This window comes from Pan paniscus, chromosome 1, assembly GCF_029289425.2.
Source record: "Pan paniscus chromosome 1, NHGRI_mPanPan1-v2.0_pri, whole genome shotgun sequence".
Taxonomy (NCBI): Eukaryota; Metazoa; Chordata; class Mammalia; order Primates; family Hominidae; genus Pan; species Pan paniscus.
The window spans coordinates 42,225,068-42,247,330 of NC_073249.2; the positions used below are offsets into that span (position 1 = coordinate 42,225,068).

At 39.8% G+C, this 22,263-nt stretch overlaps 1 protein-coding gene across 1 annotated transcript in view; it reads right to left on the minus strand.

Moving 5' to 3' along the window:
- Positions 1-280: 280 nt before the first annotated feature.
- LOC100984709 (C4b-binding protein alpha chain) overlaps positions 281-22,263 on the minus strand; it is a 36,572-nt gene continuing 14,589 nt past the window's right edge. The window contains exons 7-11 of the mRNA XM_034945617.3: positions 18,067-18,261; positions 15,214-15,402; positions 8,565-8,735; positions 5,846-6,021; positions 281-5,328 (exon numbers count right to left, since the gene is read on the minus strand). Of these exons, the coding sequence (XP_034801508.1) occupies positions 5,155-5,328; positions 5,846-6,021; positions 8,565-8,735; positions 15,214-15,402; positions 18,067-18,261 (905 nt within the window). The 3' untranslated portion in view covers positions 281-5,154. The remainder of the gene's footprint in view (positions 5,329-5,845; positions 6,022-8,564; positions 8,736-15,213; positions 15,403-18,066; positions 18,262-22,263) is intronic.

The window sequence follows — 22,263 nt, forward strand, 5'->3', positions numbered from 1 at the left end:
ATCTTCTGAGCATTCCTAAATATCTGCTTAGAAATATCATGTGATAAAGAGGGACCTTCTTAATACACTGATGTTCTTCACTTAATTAAATGGATGGCCACAAGAAAAATAAAGTAAATGTCTTAAATAATTTAACCATAAATTTTTTGTCACGTGATACTGGAATATGGGATACTTTTCATATATATATACATATATATATATGTATATATATAATTTCAGATATATATATAGCTCCTTTGTGCCCCATATCATTTTCAGATTATAGTAACATGCTGATACAGCACCATGAAAGAACTCAAGGAAAATATATCAATGTAAGAAGTTGACTCTTAGACCTAGTGTTCTGAGGTCAGATGGGTTTGGACTGCCTCAATCAGAAAGATTAAGGACTATTATCAAGAACATGAACATTGGCTTCCTACATAGAGAGGAAATCAGTATCTGAGTTCCATACCAGGCAATATTAAAATCTAACAGGTCTGTTTGGCCCATTGATAGATACTCAAATGGTATCTCCTTCTGGTTATGGATTTTGACCATTGATTACCTTTCTCAATGTAATGAAGTATTTTACAGTCAATTTGTGATGTAAATGTTGCTCTTGTCTTTCCTCACTTACAAATTACTTTGACATTGAACAGCTGTGAGACAGACACATTGAGATGCCTGCCCTTGTTATTATTCATTTTATGCTGTCCAAGATATCATTTAATTTAGACTTACAAGTATTTCCTTGTGATTATATTACTCTGTCCTTGTTAATAAAGTGCTGCTGTGTTTGACTCTGAACGTAACTACCAAAACTTCTTCAAAGAGTTTTTTATAAAAGACTTCCCTCCTTTACAAGAAAGAAATGGGGTGCTGCCTTTCTGTTTAGTAAAAGCAGAATCTGCAGTGGCATCTAAACAAGAGATCCTTTTTAAATACAAATGATGTATTGTGGCATAATACTTTTTTGAGCTCTGCAGAGAACAGCCTTTTGGTAATAGTGGCAGATATTTATTCCTTCTGAATATATACCCCATTATAGGAACAACTGTTACTTATTTAGGATTCCATCATTGAAGATTTTGACCCAAGGCGCAGCAGTGAAATTTACAGTTCTCAATTTAGTTGTCATTATTGACAGGCATTGGTATTATTAGTCATTGCTAAGCAACTGAAACTTCAGTTCAAATAAGTAAGTTTTAATTGTCAAATGAAGTATAAACACATGAACTTTCTAGAAATATTTCCTCTTTTGGATAGGTCTTTAGCCAGTACATATATATACTTTGTCGAATATATGGATGTGCGTGTGTACATTTATAAAAACCAGTATGGATACATCCATTCACTGTGGTACATTTTAAAATAAAATATTTTAGCAGTGAAAAAAAAATACCTAGGTGATGGGTTGATAGGTGCAGCAAACCACCATGGCACACATTTACATGTGTAACAAACTTGCATGTCCTGCACATGTAACCCAGAACTTAAAATAAAATAAAATTTAAAAATAAATTAAAAATAAATAAATAGCATGAAATCAAAAGATACTACTAGAGACAAAGACTTAACTATGAAGGAAAAGAGTAAGGGAGGAACAAAGAAAGACTCAAAAAAAAAAAAAGCAACAAAATGGTAATAGTACATCTTTAGCTATCAGTTATAATCTTGAGTGTAAATGGGTTAAATTATCCTATTAAAAGACATAGAGTGGCAGAATGGATTTTAAAAAACAAGACTCAGCTATATGCTGTCCTCAAGAAGCTCATTTCACCTATAAAGACATGCATACACTAAAGGTGAAAGGATGAAGAAAGTAACCAATGCGAAACAACCCAAAAAAAGCAGGAGTAGATATGCTTAGATAAAATAGACTTCAAATCAAAAACGATTTTTTAAAAGAAGATTATTTTGTAATAAATGTAATGATAAAGAAGTCAATATGGCAAGGGGATATGACAGTTGTGTTTGTGTATGTATGTGTGTATGTATATACCCTCCACACCAGAGCACCTAAATATATAAAGCAAATATTAATAGACTTAAAGAGAGAGATTGACTGCAATAGAATAACACTAGAAGATTTGAACACCCCACTTTCAGCAATAAACAGATAATCCATACAGTAAATTGACAAACAAACTTCGGAGTTACACTACGCACTATACCAAATGGAACAAATTGATATTTATGGAACATTTCATCTAACAGCTGCAGAAACACATTTTCTCATTACCACATGAAATATTCTCCAGGATTATGTTAGGCCATAAAACAAGTCACAGCAAATTTTTAGAAATCAAAATTATACCAAGTACCCAAAAACAAAAAAGGCCATTAAGTCACAAACCCATAGCTAATACCATAATAAATGGGGAAAAGTTGAAAGCCTTTCTTCTAAGATCTAGAACAAAACAAAGATGCCAAGTTTCACCACTTTTATTCAACATAGTACTGGAAATCCTAGTCTGAGCAATTAGACAAGCAAAAGGGGATAAAAGGGCATTCAGATTGGAAAGGAAGAAGTCAAAATGACCCTGTTGGTAGATGACACTATCTTATATTTAGAAAAACATAAAGACTCCATAAAAAACTGTTAGAATTGATAAATGAATTCAGTGAAGTTGCAAGATTCAACATTAATACAAAAAAGTTAGTGATATTTCTGTAAGCCAGTAGAGACTGGCTGATGCCATTGTGCTTAGTCAACAGATGGGACCATACAGAAAAGGCAGCTGTAGAAGAGTCCATCTGTATCCTGGCCATATGGCCTTGACCTACTCTAGAGGTTACTGCAAATGGGACCATACAGAAAAGGCAGCTGTAGAAGAGTGCATCTGTATCCTGGCCATATGGCCTTGACCTACTCTAGAGGTTACTGCAAATGGTCCCATAGGTGTCATTGGCTACCCGTGTCTCTCTGACTGATGGTGAGCCCCATCCTTGGAGCCTGCTCAGCCAGCCAACAGTGTAGATCCCTTGGGTCTGGGAGCCATTGCTACTGGAGCAAAACTTCACCAGTGAGAGAAGAGAATAGGCAGAAAAATACCCAGGTCTTTTTCCTGAGGAGGACAACTCAGAGTTGGGTTCTACATGCTCTCAGATGCTTCCAGCATGATTGAGTCCCAGTTGGCAATGAAATAACCCCCTCAACAATGTTCCCTCATGGGCTTTCTTCCCTTCTCCATCTTACTGCCCACTCACTCACAGTGTTTTCTGGGACCACCTTTCAGGGAAACTAGTTGCTCACAAATTCTTGTATCAGGGGAAATTCAAAAATAAACATTAAACCAAGAAATGCCTAGTAGCCTAGTAGGTAATGGCTTTTAAGATCATGGATAGATACGTTTGATGTTAAGTGGATGTCTTAGTCTATTTTCTGTTGCTTATAACAGAACACCTGAAACTGGGTAATTTATAAACAAAAAAAATTATTTTTTACAATTCTCAAGGCTGGCAAATCCAAGGCCACGGCTCGGCATCTGGTGAGGACCTTCTTGGTGGGGACTTTGCAGGGTCCCAAGGTGGCACAGGGCATTACATGGCAAGGGGGCTGAGCATACTAACTCAGGTCTCTCTTCCTCTTCTTATAAAGCCACCAGTCCCACTTCTGTGATAACAGCTGCGAAAACACATTCTTCTCATTAGCACACAAAATATTCATCTATGAATGGTTTAATCCATTCATCAGGACAGAACTCCCATGAACCAGTCACCTCTTAAAAACCCCACCTTTCAATAGTTCCACATTGGGGATTTACTTTCAACATGAGTTTGGAGGGGACAAACACTCAAACTATAGCAGTGGGTTTCTCCAACAGCGCCACCTCCTCTGTTACGTCTAAAGTTCAGTGAAAGCCTGCCCTAATGCCATTTCCTTCACATAATTTTGGGAAAATTAAGCCAAAAAGGCCAGTGTTCAAAAGGCCAGAGTTCTGTGTGCAGGGAGAGAAAAGACAGCTAGAGGAGCTGGGATAAGAGTGAGAAAGAGACTGCACAGGAAGCAAGAGTCAGAAAAAGTGATGACTTAAAGGAATAAAAGTTCCTAGAGTACCCAGAGATATAAGGAAGTTTGATATGGGATATCTCTTCCTGTGTGGGGCAGTTGCTCAACCTGTTTTAACTTAATATTAAGGAAAATGGTGACCAAATCAGACAGAAGAATTGAGCATATGCAGAGGACTGACATGTGGGCTTCATCTTCATCTGTCTTTAGAAGTTCCTTCTCTGGGGTTGGAATGAGGAAGTCAGACACAAAAGTAAACTTCCTTCATGGAAGGCAATAGTGGAGATGTGGCATAAGTCAAAGAGACAATGTGCACAGGGGCTCAGGGGAAGGCGTGACTCCCCCAGAGCGGGAGAATGGGGGAGGCTTTGAGGGTGTGTTGACATTTAACCTCACCAGGGAGGACATGAGTGCTGTGCACACATGAAACTGTGGAGTAAAGGCAGTCTGTCCACGATAAGAACCCAAGTATGGCCAGGCATGGTGGCTCACACCTGTAATCCCAGCACTTTGGGAGGCCAAGGTGGGCAGATCACTTGAGGTCAGGAGTTCGAGACCAACCTGGCCAAAGTGGGGAAACCCCGTCTCTACTAAAAATACAAAAATTAGCTCGGCATGATGGCACACACCTGTAATCCCAGCTACTCAGGAGGCTGAGGCAGGGGAATTGTGTGAACCTGGGAGGTGGAGGTTGCAGTGAGCCAAGATCGTGCCACTGCAGTCCAGCCTGGGCAACGGAGTGAGAGTCTGTCTCAAAAAAAAAAAAAAAAAAAAACAAAAACCCAAGTACCTATTATTTGTGGCCCAAACAGTAAAACAAATGTATTAATGTATTAACTTTATATTATGGGTTTTTTAAGGACGCTTATTTCACAGAGTCCTAAATGACCACAAAGACAAAATAGTTTTTTATACATACATTTTTAATCGAAAAAAAATTTGTGCTTTGTGTGTTGAAAAGCAAAAACATGAGCCACACAGAGGATGATTAATAATTTCACAATCTCAAAGCACTAAACTTTAGCAAATTATCATTTCTAGATATTTATTATGATGAATATCACTGCCAAATTGACAGTAGATTTGCTAAACTGATCTGTATTGAATTGCAATAGGCAAGCCAGCAAGACACCTTTTCCTCCTTCTTTTGAGAAAAATTATAGTTCTTTATCCAAAGTGGATTGTCTTGCACTGTCTCTCTGTAGTTCCAGTTGTTCAATTTCCAGAGACAGCTTATACACCTCCAGGGCCATTTTCACATCCTCTGGGTTTGGGAGACACTGCATGAGTCTTTTGCCTGTGAGCACTTGTTCACAGCCTTCGGGGGTCTCCTAAAAGATATAAGTGGTGGGTGTGATTGAGAAGCTCAGTGGAAGGACTACAGGATTGAACCAAGAACAACCTCAGACTGGTGGTTGAGGCTGGGAAAACAAGAAATCACTTGGGTCCCACCACAGTCTTCCCCAGGGGAACATGGATCTGTTCTGAGACAGCTGTCCAGAAGGCCCCCATGGTAACAGAGGCTGTTTTTGCTGACCATCCAGAAATGGAACAACAATATATTATATAGCTTAGCAAAAGTTAAGCTAGAAATCAGTACTACTGGGTCTATGAAACCCTGCTCTGTAAGGGCTCAGTTTTTCCTGTTCTCAAGTGAGAACAGGAGAACTTGCCACCCCTAACTTACCAGAATGCTTCAAGACAAAAAGAGTTTCTTTGAGTGGGAGTGGCTCAGAAATGAATCCTGACAAGTCAGATTTCACCATTGTTGAGTGGTACAGAGCTCTGGGGGATGCCACCATTTTTAGGGGTTGACAGCACAGACCTTCCTTGAATTGTGCCACTTACCCACTCACACTTGGGCACCTCTGGGTACCAGGTTCTGTTCTCAGAGCAAGTGATACTTTGGGGACCAACCACACCATAGCCAGAATCACATTGGATGGTGACATTTTCAGGCTCAACATACTGATCCTTATCCACAGACAACCTTCCATTCAGTAATTCTGGTTTCAGACACAGAGCTGTAATGGAAACATATTTTTAAGAAATCTGTAAATCTATGAAGAAAGACATGATAACAGTCTCGGATAATAAGAATGAACTGTATTTAGTTCTGCTAATTGTTCTATCTTTCTCTTCATTTGAAAACATTCATATTAGCATTTTATTGAGTATGACTACCTATCAGACTTCTGCTAGGCACTTTATGTTGCTATCATTTAAGTCTCCTGGCAGCCCTATGAAATGAGCACTGTTATTATTCCCATTTTATCTAAGAGACAGTTGAGATACATTAAGACACTTGCTCAAAGTAATAACATTTTCATGTAATATGACAGCATATTTCTTTTTTTTATTATACTTTAAGTTCTGGGATACATGTGCAGAATCTACAGGTTTGTTACATAGGTATGCATGTGCCATGGTGGTTTACTGCACCCATCAACCCATCATTTACATTAGGTATTTCTCCTAATGCTATCCCTCCCCTTGCCCCCCACCCCCTGACGGACCCCAGTGTGTGATGTTCCCCTCCCTGTGTCCATGTATTCTCATTGTTCAGCTCCCACCTATGAGTGAGAACATGTGGTGTTTGGTTTTCTGTTCCTGCGTTAGTTTGCTGAGAATAATGGTTTCCAGCTTCATCCATGTCCCTGAAAAGGACATGAACTCATCCTTTTTTATGGCTGCATAGTATTCCATGGTGTATATGTGCCACATTTTCTTTATCCAGTCTATCATTGATGGGCATTTGGGTTGGTCTCAAGTCTTTGCTACTGTGAATAGTGCTGCAATAAACATACGTGTGCATGTGTCTTTATAGTAGAATGATTTATAATCCTTTGCGTATATACCCAGTAATGGGATTGCTGGGTCAAATTGTATTTTAGTTCTAGATCCTTGAGGAATTGCCACACTGTCTTCCACAATGGTTAAACTAATTTACACTCCCACCAACAGCGTAAAAGTGTTCCTATTTCTCCACATCCTCTCCAGCATCTGTTGTTTCCATGACAGGATATTTCTAAAAGAAGGTATGTGACCCCAGAATCCCAACTAACGAGGTAACTGTCACTCACAGTTTTGATTGCTGCAAGATTCTAAGTATAAAAATTTCCTTCTTGCAGACATTTATGCAGCCAACAGACCTATGAAAAAATACTCATCATCACTGGTCATTAGAGAAATGCAAATCAAAACCACAATGAGATACCATCTCACACCAGTTAGGATGGTGATCATTAAAAAGTCAGGAAACAACAGATGCTGGAGAGGTTGTGGAAAAATAGGAATGCTTTTACACTGTTGGTGGAGTGTAAATTAGTTCAACCATTGTGGAAAACAGTGTGGCAATTTCTCAAGGATCTAGAACTAGAATTACCATTTGACCCAGCAATCCCATTACTGGGTATATACCCAAAGGATTATAAATCATTCTATGATAAAGACACATGCACACGTATGGTTATTGCAGCACTATTCACAATAGCAAAGACTTGGAACCAACCCAAATGCCCATCAATGATAGACTGGATAAAGAAAATGTGGCACATATACACCATGGAATACTACGCAGCCATAAAAAAGGATGAGTTCATGTCCTTTGCAGGGACATGGATGAAGCTGGAAACCATCATTCTCAGCAAGCTATCACAAGATCAGAAAACCAAACACTGTATGTTCTCACTCATAAGTGGGAGTTGAACAATGAGAACACATGGACACAGGGAGGGGAACATCACACACTGGGGCCTGTCAGGGGGTGGGGGGCAAGGGGAGAGATAACATTAGGAGAAATACCTAATGTAGGTGACAGGTTGATGGGTGCAGCAAACCACCAGGGCACATGTATACCTATGTAACAAAACTGCATGTTCTGTACATGTCATCCAGAACTTAAAGTATAATAAAAAAATTTCCTTCTTGACTATTATTCTCCTGTGTACAAAATAAACAATGATGGCAAATAAATACTGAAGTTTTTGACAGCAAAGTCATGCATGTTGACAGCAAACGTCTATGCATGTAAAAATCAGACCTAATTTCAACTCCTCCTGTCCCCACAACTGCTGCAAACTACGAGTCCCCCTTCACCCTCCCTGACCCCTCACACCAACACACACCATCTATATCATAGCAGGTGGTGCATGCCCTGGACGAGACTCTGGTGGAAATAACTGTCACTCATGATATTTAGAATTCACTCAGGGGAGCCTATATTCATACTAGAGCAAGTTTCTATGGAAACTTTGCCACAGGCCACAGGTACACTAAGATAAAATGTGATACTTTTAGAATATTTCTGGAAATATACAAGAAACCCGGTATGGGCTGCCCCAAGAAGGCTGAATTTTGTGATTGGGAGAAAGAAATGGAGGACATTAATGTTTGTGTGTGCCCTTTGTAGTTTTTGCATTGGGTGCCATTTGCATATATTGATTATTTAATATAAATCAAATCAAATGTTTTCATGCTGCCTCTGACAGGGAAGAAACTCAGCTCTCAGTGCTCTCAGGACACGTCCACCCACTTAATCTTGAGCTGAAAAGGAAGCTGGAGTTACCTTTACATTGAGGGGCTGGAGCTGACCAACGTGAATAACTGCAGGAGAGTTTTGCCTGTCCGACCAGAATGTAGCCTTTATCACATTCATATGTAATCTCTTCTTTGAAAAAGCTGTATGAACTAGATTGTTTATAATGCCCATGGGCAATTTTAGGAGGAAAATTGCAAACTTGAGGGAGAGACAGAAAAGTGAGAGATCATTAGCTTGTAAAGTGTATAAAGTAGCACATTGCAGAATATGTGTAGTTTGTAGGAGGCTTCATTCTGTCCTTCTATCCTCGCTGCCTGTAAGAGCACGTAGCCAAACCCAGACACTTCTGCTCTCCTCCTGTAAGCCTCAAGCTGGGCAACCATAGAAAGGCTAGAGATATAGCCCTTAGGTTTTCCTTCATCTTATTGACAAGTTCACTCAACTTTCCATTGTTTAGGAACCATTTTGGCATGAAGGCTGAATTCAGCCTTAGGTCATATCATACTCATAGTACACTTAGTCACTTTCAGGCTAAATGCAGAGATTTGCATCTGTGAGAAATTGTAAGGATGTTATATCATCCGCAATCTGAGTCATTGCTCCCCAATCGATACTGTCCATCCATGCCTAAGAAGAACATATTGCATTTTAAAAAACTATAGAAAAGAGCTCATTGGATAAATGAATATGGTGACTTGAACATTGAAATAGTCAAGAGGACATGGTGCAGAGCACTTCTCTGAAAGGGAACACTATCAGGTCCACAAACACTGCATGAGAAAGTTAAAAAAAAAAAAAAGCAGAGCAGCAGGAATGTCGGACAAAGTACTATACCAGTGGACTATGGCAGTTATAAGTACTATAATAAGATGCTCCTGGAAGCATGGAAAAGTTGATGGCCCACAATAAGTCAGACTGAAATGCTGGGATTGCCATGGCAGATGGTATAAGAAGGGATTAAATGACTCAGGGAAGTGAGCATGCTGGAGTGGACATTTGTGTACACTGAAAAACGCACCAGGTAGTTATGCCACATGGGAAGTCCTAGAGGGAACAATATTTACCAAAGCTATAAGGAATTCCCTGAAAAGAGGAGAACCAGAATCAAATGCTGGAGCTGATGACAAAAAAGGTCATTAATGAAAAAGGTTCACTGATAGCCATAGCAGTCAGAAAGCTGCTCATATGCCTCAGAAGCTAAATAAATGCAACCATTATAATGAATTGCAAGGTCAGAGAGGCAACCAGGGGTGCCTGAGAGTTATGAAGATTAAACCATAGCATTCTTAGGGGTGAAAACAGATGAGCAGCCAACAACAATATACACTTTATTTGTACCATCAAAAGAAATTAAGGATGGATGATCAAGGGACCAACAGCATTTGGCCCAATAAACAGTCACAATCCTTTGCCCAATATATAAACCTAGGACAGTTTTCCAGCCTGGTAATCATTAATTGAAGATGAAGCCAATTGCCAGGAGTGAAGATGCTACAAAATCTTGGAAGGTTTGCACAGTAATGAATCTGCCAGTCCTCCAAGAGGACCTATGTTTATTTACGTAGGTAACTGCACTGATAAAAGAGGTACAATAATTCAAAAATTATTGCACATAGGGCTTGAGTTGACATTGATACCTGGAACCATTATAGCTCTCCTATTAGACCAGTTTGTGGTCATTTACCTTACCCTCGAACGTATAGTCAGAATAGACAAAATTGGTAGTTGGCCCAGCCCCTATATTGGGTTCTTGACCTGCGGGGTAAGAGCCATCTTATGCAGGAAGACCAAGTGAAAGCAATTGATACTGTCCACCCATCTCACCCTCTCCCCAAGGCAAATAAAGTAAATTTAAAGAAAAAAACACCACCACAATATCTCCCAGGGGTGGGAGAGGAACATGAAAATTAGTGCCGTTCAAATAGCTAAAGACATGGGAGTGGTCATCCCTGTGATATTTCCATTAAATTCTTATCTGTCTACTACAAAAATTAGAAGGATTCTGAAGAACTACAGTATACCACTGAAAAAAAGACACCACATTTTAGTTCCTATTGCAGCCATTGTACCAGATGTGGTATCTTTGCTAGGGCAGATTAATGTGGCTTCAAGTAAACGAGGTCACTGATTCAGCAGAGGCCCTTCTTTCCTTTCCTAGCAGAAACAGTTTGCATATACATGGAAGGTGTCAGGAGTGTACATTTGCAGGTTTTGGGCTATGATAACCCTCTTGCCCATGTCATAATAGAGTCTGAATATATCTTGACCGTCTGGATATCCACAGAACATGACATTGATCCAATATATCAATGGCATCATGTTAATTCCCCCAGATAAGCAAGAGGTATTAGCATGATGATGCTCCAAAGTAAAAAATACAATAAAAAATAGAGTCAGGTGTTTGCCACATCAATAAAATTTTCAAAGGTCCAAGGTTCAGGGAACACTAAGATATCCCATCCAAACTAAAGTCAAATTATTGCAAATTGCACATCCCACTCTGAAGAATGCAGTACAGCACCTAAATAGGACTTTTCAGATTCTAGAGGCAGCATAATTCATACTGGGGTTACTGCTCCAACCCATAGGCTAGGGGGGACAAATGATTGCCAGGTTTGAGCGGGGCCCATGTTAGGAAAGTGCTCAACAGCAGGTCTAGTCTGCAGTGAAATTATCCTGTTGCTTGAGCCTTAGGACCCAGCAGAGCCTAGTGTATTTGAAGGTGGTTGTAGTAGGAAAAGATGTAAATGTCAACAGGACAGTTACACCATAGATCCTTGAGATCCCGAAGCAAGGCCATGCACTGCAGTAGAGGACTGTATGCTTTCTGAAATATAACTCTTGGCATGTTACCAGGTCCTGATAGAGAAAGCTCCCAACATTGGGTCATCAAGTGATCATGCAGCCAGAATCACCCATCATGAGCCAAGTCTGTCAGACCCATCAGGTTATAAGCAGGCAACCATTCATTATAAGATGGAAGTAGAGCATCTGGGATTGAGCATGGGCAGTAAAAGGTGGCACAGGCAAGCTGCACAAACAGAAAACCCAATTCCTACCTGTGCCCAGCCACTATGGCAGGAGTGCCTCTTCTTTAGCTCACAGTTGTGGCTATACCAGTTATCCAGTATAACCAAACTGTCCGGATGGGGAAAACTCTGAGCGTGGTTCACAGATAAATATTTTTGGTATTGTAAACCAAAAATACAATTCTAAGGTCCCCCAACCATCTGAATGGACCCTTCCTCTCGGCCAAGGCATTCCAGAGTTAACCTGAACATCTTGTTCAGGCCATGTTGGAAGAGAGGGTTGGACATTCCCCATTATACCCCTCCAACATTAACACCAACACAGATCTTAAATCTAATAAGAAACATTTATGGCTCAGTGCGGTGGTTCATGCCTGTAACCCCAGCATTTCGGGAGGCCGAGGTGGGCGGATCACTTCAGGTCAGGAGTTCAAGACCAGCCTGGCCAACATGGTGAAACGCTGTCTCTACTAAAAATACGAAAATTAGCCGGGCCCAGTGGCATGTGCCTGTAATCCCAGCTACTTGGGAGGCTGAGGCACAAGAATCTCTTGAACCCAGGAGGTGGAGGTTGCCGTGAGCTGAGATCGCACCACTGCACTCCAGCTTAGGCAACAGGGAGAAACTCTGTCTCAAAACAAAACATATCTCCACAACCCCTTATCATAAACCAGATATTCCTTTCTTATGATAATAATTCAACCAATTACCAATCAGAAAATCTACCTATGATCCGGAAGCCCAGCCCCACTCCTCCTTCCCCGACACCACTTTGAGTTCTCCCACCCTTCCAGATCAAACCAGTATAAATCTTACATGTATTATGTCTCCCTAAAATGTATAAAAGCAAGCTGTACCCCGACCACCTTGGCCACATGTCATCAGGACCTCCAGAGGCTGTCACAGGCACGTCCTTAACCTTAGCAACATAAATTTTCTAAATTGATTGAGACCTGTCTCAGACATTTTGGGTTCACAGTATGTGTTGTAGAGAAGTGAGAGATCACCTCCACCCCTAATCCCCTTAGCTCTTATGTGGGCTCTTCGGCTGGATCTAGAAATCAAATTGACACTAGGTAGATTAACAAGGGAAAAGCACACAAATTTTATACATACATGGGGATCTTCCCAAGAGGGTAAAGTCTGAAGAAGTGGCCAAAGCAAGATATTTTATACTTTGTAAACAAAGAACAATAAATTTAAGAAGAAATGACAGGACAAAGAGGATTTGGCTAGGAGCAATAAATTTCTAGGAGGGTCACTAAGAGATGTATAGGGAGGGGCTGTAAAACTAGTGGAAGATAAAAACTACTTTGGGAAGTTTAGTATTCAGGTCCACTGCAGCCCCTAATTCCCAGTCTCTGGTGATGAGGGCGATTTTCTTGCTCTAGTAGGGGGAGGGTACTGTTCCCAGAGCAATCTTTATGGCTCGTGCATGCAAAAAGAGACAGGACAGCTAGCCCTTTCTGAAACTCCAATTCCTCTAATGTTTTCCACTTGAAATATTCAACATACCAATTCAGCATATTTTGAAATGGCATGCCCTTCACTCCTTTGGTGTGTACAAGCTAAAATGAATGGAAGCTGCATTACAGCCCAATCAAGGTCAGTCCTGAAAGACAATTTGTAAGGGGTAATCTTCCTGAAAGGAAGTGCTATAGATGGTGCACCCAAAGAAAGTGGCCTAAGGATAGGCTAAATTAAGATTCAGGGCATGGAATGAATGGCTTGTCTGGTCAAGGTCCTAGTCCTGTAAGAAGAAAGATTGGAAGATTGGGCACAAAGAGATCTGGGGTAGGAGCAGGTAAGTGGACATATGAGAGTGGGCAGGAAGTGTGAAGATCTTTATTTTGTGTGTTAACACCAGAGCATCCCCAGTAGAAAAGGTATTAAACAACCAAGTAAAAAAAAGTCTCAGCCAGTTGGAGTAAGCCATTCTCTGTTATTGGCCTCATGAGTGCTGGCACAAGAGGAGGAGGAGCAGAGTGGTTGTGGTGGCATGCATGGAAGACAAGCATGGGCCCAACAGCATGAGCTCCCACTCACCAAGGCTCACTGTTGTCACTGAATCTCCAACCTGCCAACAACAATCCTAAGTCCCTAGTATGATACCATCACTTGAGGCAACCAAAAAGCCACTTCCTAGCAAGTTGACTACATTGGACCTCTTCTACCATGAAAGGAAGAGAAGTGTATTCTGATAGAACTAGACAAATATTGCAGGCATGGGTTTGCCTTTCTTCCTTGCAGAACCTCAGTCAGCACGGTCATCTTAAGGGTTATAGAGTGTCTGAACAATTGGCATTGGCATAGGATCCACTACATCCAACTAGAAAACCCACTCACAGCAAAGAAGGTGTGTTGTTGGGACCATGCTCACGGAATCCACTACTCAAATCACATACTGCATCATTCAGAACCTGCCAACCTGTGAAAACACTGAATGGCCTATTAAAGGCACAGTTGAAGTGCCAGCTGGGAGGCAATGCATGACAGTGATGGGATACTATCTTCCAAAATGCTGTATTTATTTTGAATCATATCGACTTTTATATGGCTCTGGGTCCCCAGTAAAATAAATGCATGGGTCCAGGAACCAGGGGATGGAAGCATGACTGGCCCCATTGGCTACCACTCTAAGTGACCTACTTGGGAAATTTGTGCTTCACATCTCTGAAGCTCTGGGACCTGCAGGTTTAAAAGACCTGGTTGGCAAAGTGGGAACATTTCTACAAGTGGGAGATAGGAATTTTCCTATTGATGGATAAGCTGCAACTAATGCCTGATCACTTTGGGCTCCTAATAGGGGTAATGAGCCCTCACCATTGCTAGATAGAGATATCAAACACAAAGGGAGGAGGGTGGAATGCATTAACACTTGAGCCTTTTTTTTTTTCTTTTTGGGACAAATTCTTGCTCTGTAGCCCAGGCTGGAATGCAGTGGCGTGATCTCGGCTCACTGCAACCTCCGCCTCCCGAGTTCAAGTGATTCTCCTGCCTCAGCCTCCTGAGTAGCTGGGACTACAGGCCCACGCCACCATGCCTGGCTAATTTTTTGTATTTTTAACAGAGACCAGGTTTCGCCATATTGGCCAGGCTAATCTTGAACTCCTGACCTCAGGTGATCTCCCCACCTCAGCCTCCCAAAGTGCTGGGATTACAGGTGTGAGCCACCATGCCTGGCCCACTTGAGCCTTTTGGAGAAGCAGAAGGAGGCATTCTACACTGGGTGATGGTCTGACTGGAGGGCTCAGAGGTAACAGAAGGCTGCTGTTTGAGGAAGAAGAAGGAAACAAGTTCAGAAAGGCAGATTCAATAGATTTCGACAGTTCTTCTTCTGCAGATTGAGACATATGGACCAGAAATAAGGGAAGAAAGAGAATAATACAAAGAAACAAAAACACATTACTTGAAAAGTCCAGCTTATTTATTACATGTTGTCTGTTTTCACTGATTCAGAAAAGAGGAAACTGAAGAGGCCAAAAGAAAGGGAACACACAATGAGGAAGAAGGAGAAAGTTGGACCCATTCCAAGAATCATGCAAGGTATATGAATTTTTTTACCTAATTTTAAACCTTCTCTTAATAATCTCCATCACACTGATATGAAGAAACTCCCAGAATAAGATAATTCTATGAACTCTTACTGTCTCCACATGATGGTGTTCGGGGACTCCACGTGCCATCTCCTTGGCATATAGCTGAAAACCTACTGGTCTCATGACATGAAAATGAAATCTCATCTCCATAGAAATAAACACAGTGATTGGCAGGACGACTTTTCCTGTGTTGAGTGATTTCACCATTATTTAGCTTTGGTTCAGGGCAACATAACGCTGAAAAATAAAATTTGAGGTGCATGGTTAGTAAAATCACCATGAGAAAGCTTCTATGGCTAACAACCTCATTTCCATCTTTGGACGATCTCACCACTGAAGAGAGATTGGGGAAACAGAAAGGGAGACCCAAGACACTCCAAGTCTGCTCTTTCCCCCCTTATTTGCTAAAGTCCTCTAATCCAGTTATTTCCTTCCAACTAAGCATTTCATTAGGAGCCTCCAAAATGAAAAGTTGGATTAAACTTATATGAAGAGCCAGGTGTGGTAGCTCATGCCTATAATCCCAGTGCTTTGGGAGTTCAAAATGGGAGGATTGCTTGAGCCCAGGAGTTTGAGACCAGCCTGGGCAACAGAGTGAGACCTTGTCTCTAAAAAATAAAAAATATTTAAAAAAATTTAACCAATATGAAAATGTAAATTTTCAAAATTATTCAAGGGCAATGACAAACAACATCCATTTACTTATGGCTTCATTATTAAACTCTCTATTAACTTATACTTCTCAAGTCACAAGGAAGAAGAAAGTTTTCAAAAGTTTATATCCACCTAAGAGCTAAAGCATACGAAAAAATTTAAATTACTGCTTATTTCAAGGATTTTTCTTTTTTGATGCAAAATTTGAGAGAAATAGCCATTTAAATGGCAAGATCTTGCTTTATCACTTAGGCTGGAGTACAGGGCACAATTATGGCTCACTACAGTCTCAAACTCCTGGGCTCAAGCAATTCTCCCACCTAAGCCTCCTGAGTAGCTGGGACTACAGGTGTGTGCCACCACACCCACTAAGTTTTTAATTTTTTGGTAGACAAGGGGTCTCACTATGTTACCCAGGCTGATCTCAAACTCCTGGCCTCAAGTGGTCCCCCCACCTCGGCCTCCCAAAGTGCTGGGGTCACACATGTGAGCCACCACATCTGGCCAAATTCTTTAATTTTTTAATACAGTAAGAGCTGCTATAGGGACATATTTTTTTATTCATTAGTAGAAATAGTTTAAGAAAAAACTTGCTATTGTCTGATGTAAGAGAAAACATCAAAACAGAATAAAATATTACATTCTCCATGTCAGTAACTCGACCAGTATTAAAATGGGGTCTTTTGGACATACTCAAACACTTCCAGTGCTCATTTGTTTAGGAATTATAATAAAAATATCCAGCAATCATATGGTTTGGATATTAAAACAACAATAATATTTATGAAATGCTTTGCAGTGCAGAAAATACTTTTAAATATGTAAGTCATGAGTCTAAATTCACATTTGATCAGGTTTCATAACTTGGATAAATACTACTTCACTTCTGCTTTTAAAATGGTTAAAAATATTCTTTATTAAATAATTAAATCAATAAGACCATAGGGGATCAAATAATTGTAACCAACTGGGTCCTGCTCTGTCATCCAGGCTGGAATGCAGTGGCATGATCTCGGCTCACTGCAGCTTTGGCCTCTTAGCCTCAAGTTATCCTCCTACCTCAGCGTCCTGAGTAGCTGGGATTACAGACGTGTGCCACCACATCCCGCTAATTTTTTAAATTATTTGTAGAGACAAGGGTCTCACTCTATTGCCCAGGCTGGTCTCAAACTCGTGGGCTCAAGCAATCCTCCCACCTCAGCCTCCCAAAGTACTGGGATTATAGGTAGGAGCCACCGCACCTAGCCTAAATACAACTATAAAGGAGGTTTTTAAACATTTATAAGCAATACTTTTTGTTATTTAAGTAATGGCGGTAAGTTTTATTAAGTATATTTTTAATTCAGTCCTTTTATTAAAATCTTTTATTCTATTTCCCCAAAATGAGTCTGAATAACTGCAATTAAACTTTGTTAAGTCTTAATATGAAATAAGTAATCTTCTGACAGGTTGATCTAAACTACCACTTTTCATTATTTATGCATTTCACAGATTGTTGAAATTCTGATATGCAGCATAAAATTCCCTGTATTCTTGGCCTCAGTGTCTTCACCTCTAAAGTGGTAAGGTTCTGATAGATGGATAGAAGAAAGCATTTTCTTCCTCTCTTGTCTGTTCCACTGAGGCTCATAAAATAGTATCCACTTGTCGTTCAGTCCCTCACTCATTTCCACAAATAAAAGAGGTGCGTCTCCTACCAGAGAAACTGGAGGAAGTCTCCTTTCTATCCTTACGAAGTGAGAATACTCAGTCACGAGTCAGGATTTGTCTTCTAGAGGCAGATCAGGAAGCCCTGCCATCTCATGGCTCAAGAGACATGAGACACAAGTCACCCTGCAGCTGGTTACGCTCATGACTGTTTCACAAACTTGTCTTCTGCCAAACACCCCAAAGCCCATACTGGGGAGGTAAGGGCTATGAAGGAAGCCTGACTCTGACAATAGTTGAGCTGTATTCTCCATTCTAGTTTTACCAGTAAGAAAACTAATACATAATCTGCATAATGTTTGACTTCTGTGTCTACTTCTCATTTGATTCTGAACTGGGATAAGGAAAGGTTACAATTTCTCAGTGCCTCAAACTGTAACATGTTTATGGTCCCCTTCTGGCACTAACAGTTTACTAATCTGTTGAATTAACTTAATTCTAAACTTGTTGTGAGGGATAAAATTATATTCATTTAAGGTAGAGAATCCTAGCACATACTGGACATTTAATATACAAAAATATTAAAAAACAAAACCTCACCCTCACATCCTTGGTATGGGGTCCATCTCAAATTTTTCTGACAAATCACAGTCATAGGCTCATCTGTAGTAGGTTTGTAGCCAGGATGACAGCGGTACCTTAACAGAGTCCCAACAACATACACATCCTCTTTTGTCGGCCTAGGATATGTTTCCCAGGAAGCATGTGGAATGTCTGGTAAATTAGTACAACTATCTACTCATGAAAGAAGAAGAAGAAGAACAAAAGGACACTATTACTAGGGCTGCCACAGCAGTCAATAAGCCTGTCCTATCAAAGGGGGTCATACGTTCATTCAGCCTGGAACCAGCCTGCAAGGCCTGATGTATCAACCACACCAGAAAACACACATGGACGTTAGCTCAAATGTGCACACCTCCAGAAAGGCTGTTCACTAAGGACACTCCCAAGTGGTTTCCATGTGCTGTGCCAAGTATAATAATATTAATTCTCATTCCTCTTCTTTACACTTCAGAGATTTTAGTTTCTGAACTGAAGCATGGCAGGAAAACTGTCACAAACAAATCTAACTATGTTTACTGATTGATTGGGGAAAATAAACAGGAGCCGTTCCCCTCATCCAGATGATACTAGGAATGACTTGGCAAGAAAAAAACCAAGCTCCAAACATTTTTTGAGCCTGGGCCTTGGATCTTGTCCTCTTCTCTCTTTCCCAATGCTACTGATTCATATGATATGGAAATATAATGCAAACATCTACCACGTTGGATGATTATTACATTTTATCTTCAGACATTTGAAATGGAATATAAAAGTTCTTTTTTAACAGCATTATTCAGATTAAAGTCACAACAAATAAATTCACCCATTTAGAATGTGTAATTCAATGGTTTTTAGTATATACAGAGTTGTGCAACCATCACCATTAACTAATTTCAGAATATTTTTATCAACCCAAGAAGAAACCTCATATTCATTATCAGTCACTCCCTATTTCCACCTCCCCCTAGGTCCTGACAACCACTAATCTATTTTTTTCTTTATGGATTTGCCTAATCTGAGCATTTTAAATAAATGGAATCATACAATACATGTACTTTTTGTGACTGGCTTATTTCAGTTAGCATAATATTTTCAAGGTTCATCCATGTTGTAGCATACATTAGTACTTTTTATTTTTCATTTTTATTGCCCAATGATATAATCTATTTTATGGATAAACCACTTTTTGTTTATTTATTATTCAGTTGATGGGCATTTGGGTTGTTTGGCTATTATGAATAATGCTGCTATGAATCTTCATGTAAAATTTTTGTGTGTGGACATATGTTTTCATTTATCTTGGGTAGATACCCAGGAGGGTAATTAGAGTCATATGGTAACTCCATGGTTAAACTTCAGCAGGACTGCAAAAACTCTTTTCCAAAATGGTCGCACCAATTTACATTCCTATTAGCAGTGTATGAGAGTTCTAATTTTTCCACATCCTCACCAACATTTGTTATTGTCTATCTTTTTTATTACAGCCATTCTGCTGGATGTGAAGTGGTATCTGATTGTTACTAGAAGGCTATCCTTACAAGAAATGCTAAAGGAAATTGTTCAGACTGAAAGCAATTGACACCAGATGGTAATTTGAATCCACACAGTAAAATAATGAGCATCAGCAGAGGTCATTATGTCAGTAATTTGAAACACAATATAATATATATTACTACTCCTTCCTTCTCTTAGCTGATTTAAACAGCAATTGCATAAAACAATATGTATATAATTGCATTATTAAGCCTATAACATACAGAAATGCAATATATTTGACAATAACATCACAAGAAAGGTAGGAGGGAACAAAACTGTATTATAGTACAGAAATGACACCAGATGGTAACTTGAATCTACAGGAAGAAATAAAGAGAGCCAGAAATGAAGAATAAGAAGATTAACATAATAAACTCTCTAAATATATACTTGCCCTCCTTTCTTCTCTCAGCTACTATAAAAGACATGAAACATGAAATTATATAAAACAATAATTATAAAAATATATTATGCAGTTTGTAATATATGTAAGTGCAAAATATATTGTTGGATTCTTGGTTGAGGTTTTTATCTTTCTGCACTTTGAATGTGTCATCTAGCTGCTTTCTAGCCTCCATTCTTTCTGATAAGGAATCAGCTGTTAATCTTACTGGCATTACATTGTACATGATGTGTTGCTCTTCTCTTGCTGCTTTCAAGATTTTCTCTTCATTCTTGGTTTTCAACATTTTGATTATAATGTCTCGAGGTCTAGATCTTTTTGCAATATCCTACTTGAGTTCAACAAGCTTCTTGGATATGTAGATTAATGTGTTGTTTTGTTCTTTTGTTTGGGTTTTTTTTTTGGTCAAATTTGTGATATTTTCAGCCATTTTTCCTTTGTATAGGTTTTTATCTCCTTTCTCTTTCTCTCATCTTTCTGGGACTGTCATTATACATATGTTGGCACACTTAATGGTGTCCTACATTTCTCTGATGCTGTTTATTTTTCCTCATTCTTTTCATCTCTGTGCTTCAAATTGCATAATCTCAATTTATCTTCAAATTCACTGATTCTTTTTCCAACTCAAATCTACTGTTGAGTTCCTCTTTTGAATTTTTCATTTTACTTACTGTGTTTTTCAACTCTAGAATTTCCATTTTCTTTTTAAAATAATTTCTATCTTTATCAATATTTTCTATTTGATAAAACTGTCATAATACATTTACTTAATTCTTTAAATATTGTTTCCTTTAGTTCTTGGGACATATTTATAATAGCTGCTTTGTGATTCTTTGAACTTTTCTGCTAAGTCCATTCTCTGGGCTCCCTCAAAAACAGTTTCTATTGTTGGCTTTTTCCCTTTACATGGGTCACTCTTTCCTGTTTCTTTGCACATCTGACAATTTTTTTTTTTTGAAAACAGGACAAGTTAGATAATACATTGCAGCAACTTTGGATATTGATTCTCCCTTACCACCTTTGGGATCTGTTGTTGTTTCCTCATTTTCTTGTTTGTTTAGTGACATAATTGGACTAGTTCAGTTAAGTCTGTTTCCTTCAAAGTGTGCAACATCTAACAGCATGCCACAGACAGCACAGACTTGGGCATGTACACAGTCTTTTTAACTGCCAGAGATAACTGTGGTTTTCTCTTTGACTGTCTCTTTCTCATTGAGACTTTGGGTGGTCTACCTCTGTTGGTATTACATACAACCATTGGCCGCCAGCAATTTTTATCTGATTGCTCTACTTTTTTCAGCAACTCCCTGGGGCATAATATGCTTCACAGTCTAATCCAATTAAAGTTCCTTGAAAGGGGCAGAGTGTTTACAGTCTTTGAAGCTTGCTCCAAATCTGCCCTGGAAGAATGTCTGTCCTATAGATCAGGAGCTGGGGGAAATTAGAAAACTCATTCTTTCCCAGGCACTGCACTAGAGTTCTTCTTATGGTGTAGGAGCTGTGAGAAGAGAAAAGGGGGAAGTAGGAACTGGCACTGCCACCCAGCTGCGCCCACCACCAAGTACACATATTCCACAGCACAGAGCTGGAGAGAATAATAACTGCCAATATTCATAGCTGTCAACCTACCCATAATAGTTCTTCCATTCTAGGAAGCTGGGGAAGATGGGAGATGCCACTTGGCTGCTGAGCCAACTGGAATAGTTCTCGTGCAACATAGAGCCATGAAAAAGGGGGGACTGACTTCTTACCAGCTGCCCCACTTAGATCCTCCCCATATAATCGGAGTTGGGGGTGAAGGAACAGACACTGATGCATGTTTGCTGCCACCGATTCAATATTCGACTTCCACAGCATGGATCTTTGAAAAATACTGTCATATAATTTTCACTGGCTGCCAAATCCACCCCAAATAACTTTTTTACCCCAGGGAACTGGAGAAGATGGGAATTGCCACTTGTGGGATGAGCCCACAGAAAACATCATCCCGCAAGGTAGAGCTGTTGCAGCCCCTAGTTCTAATGCAATGTCCTCCCACTGTTCCTATCAAGTCTCCATATTTTTGCTGAATAAATGCTTCTCGGTTTGTTGCAATCCCTTTGATCACTCTCCAGAGACCTTGAATGGTTTTCTTTGCTAATTTTGACCAGCTTGGTGGATACCTCTTCAGGAGAGAGGTTTCCCCAAACTCCTACACCACTGTTCCAGAAATCCCCAGAAGTTCTTTACATTTCGTGAGGGCAAAACTTAGAGCA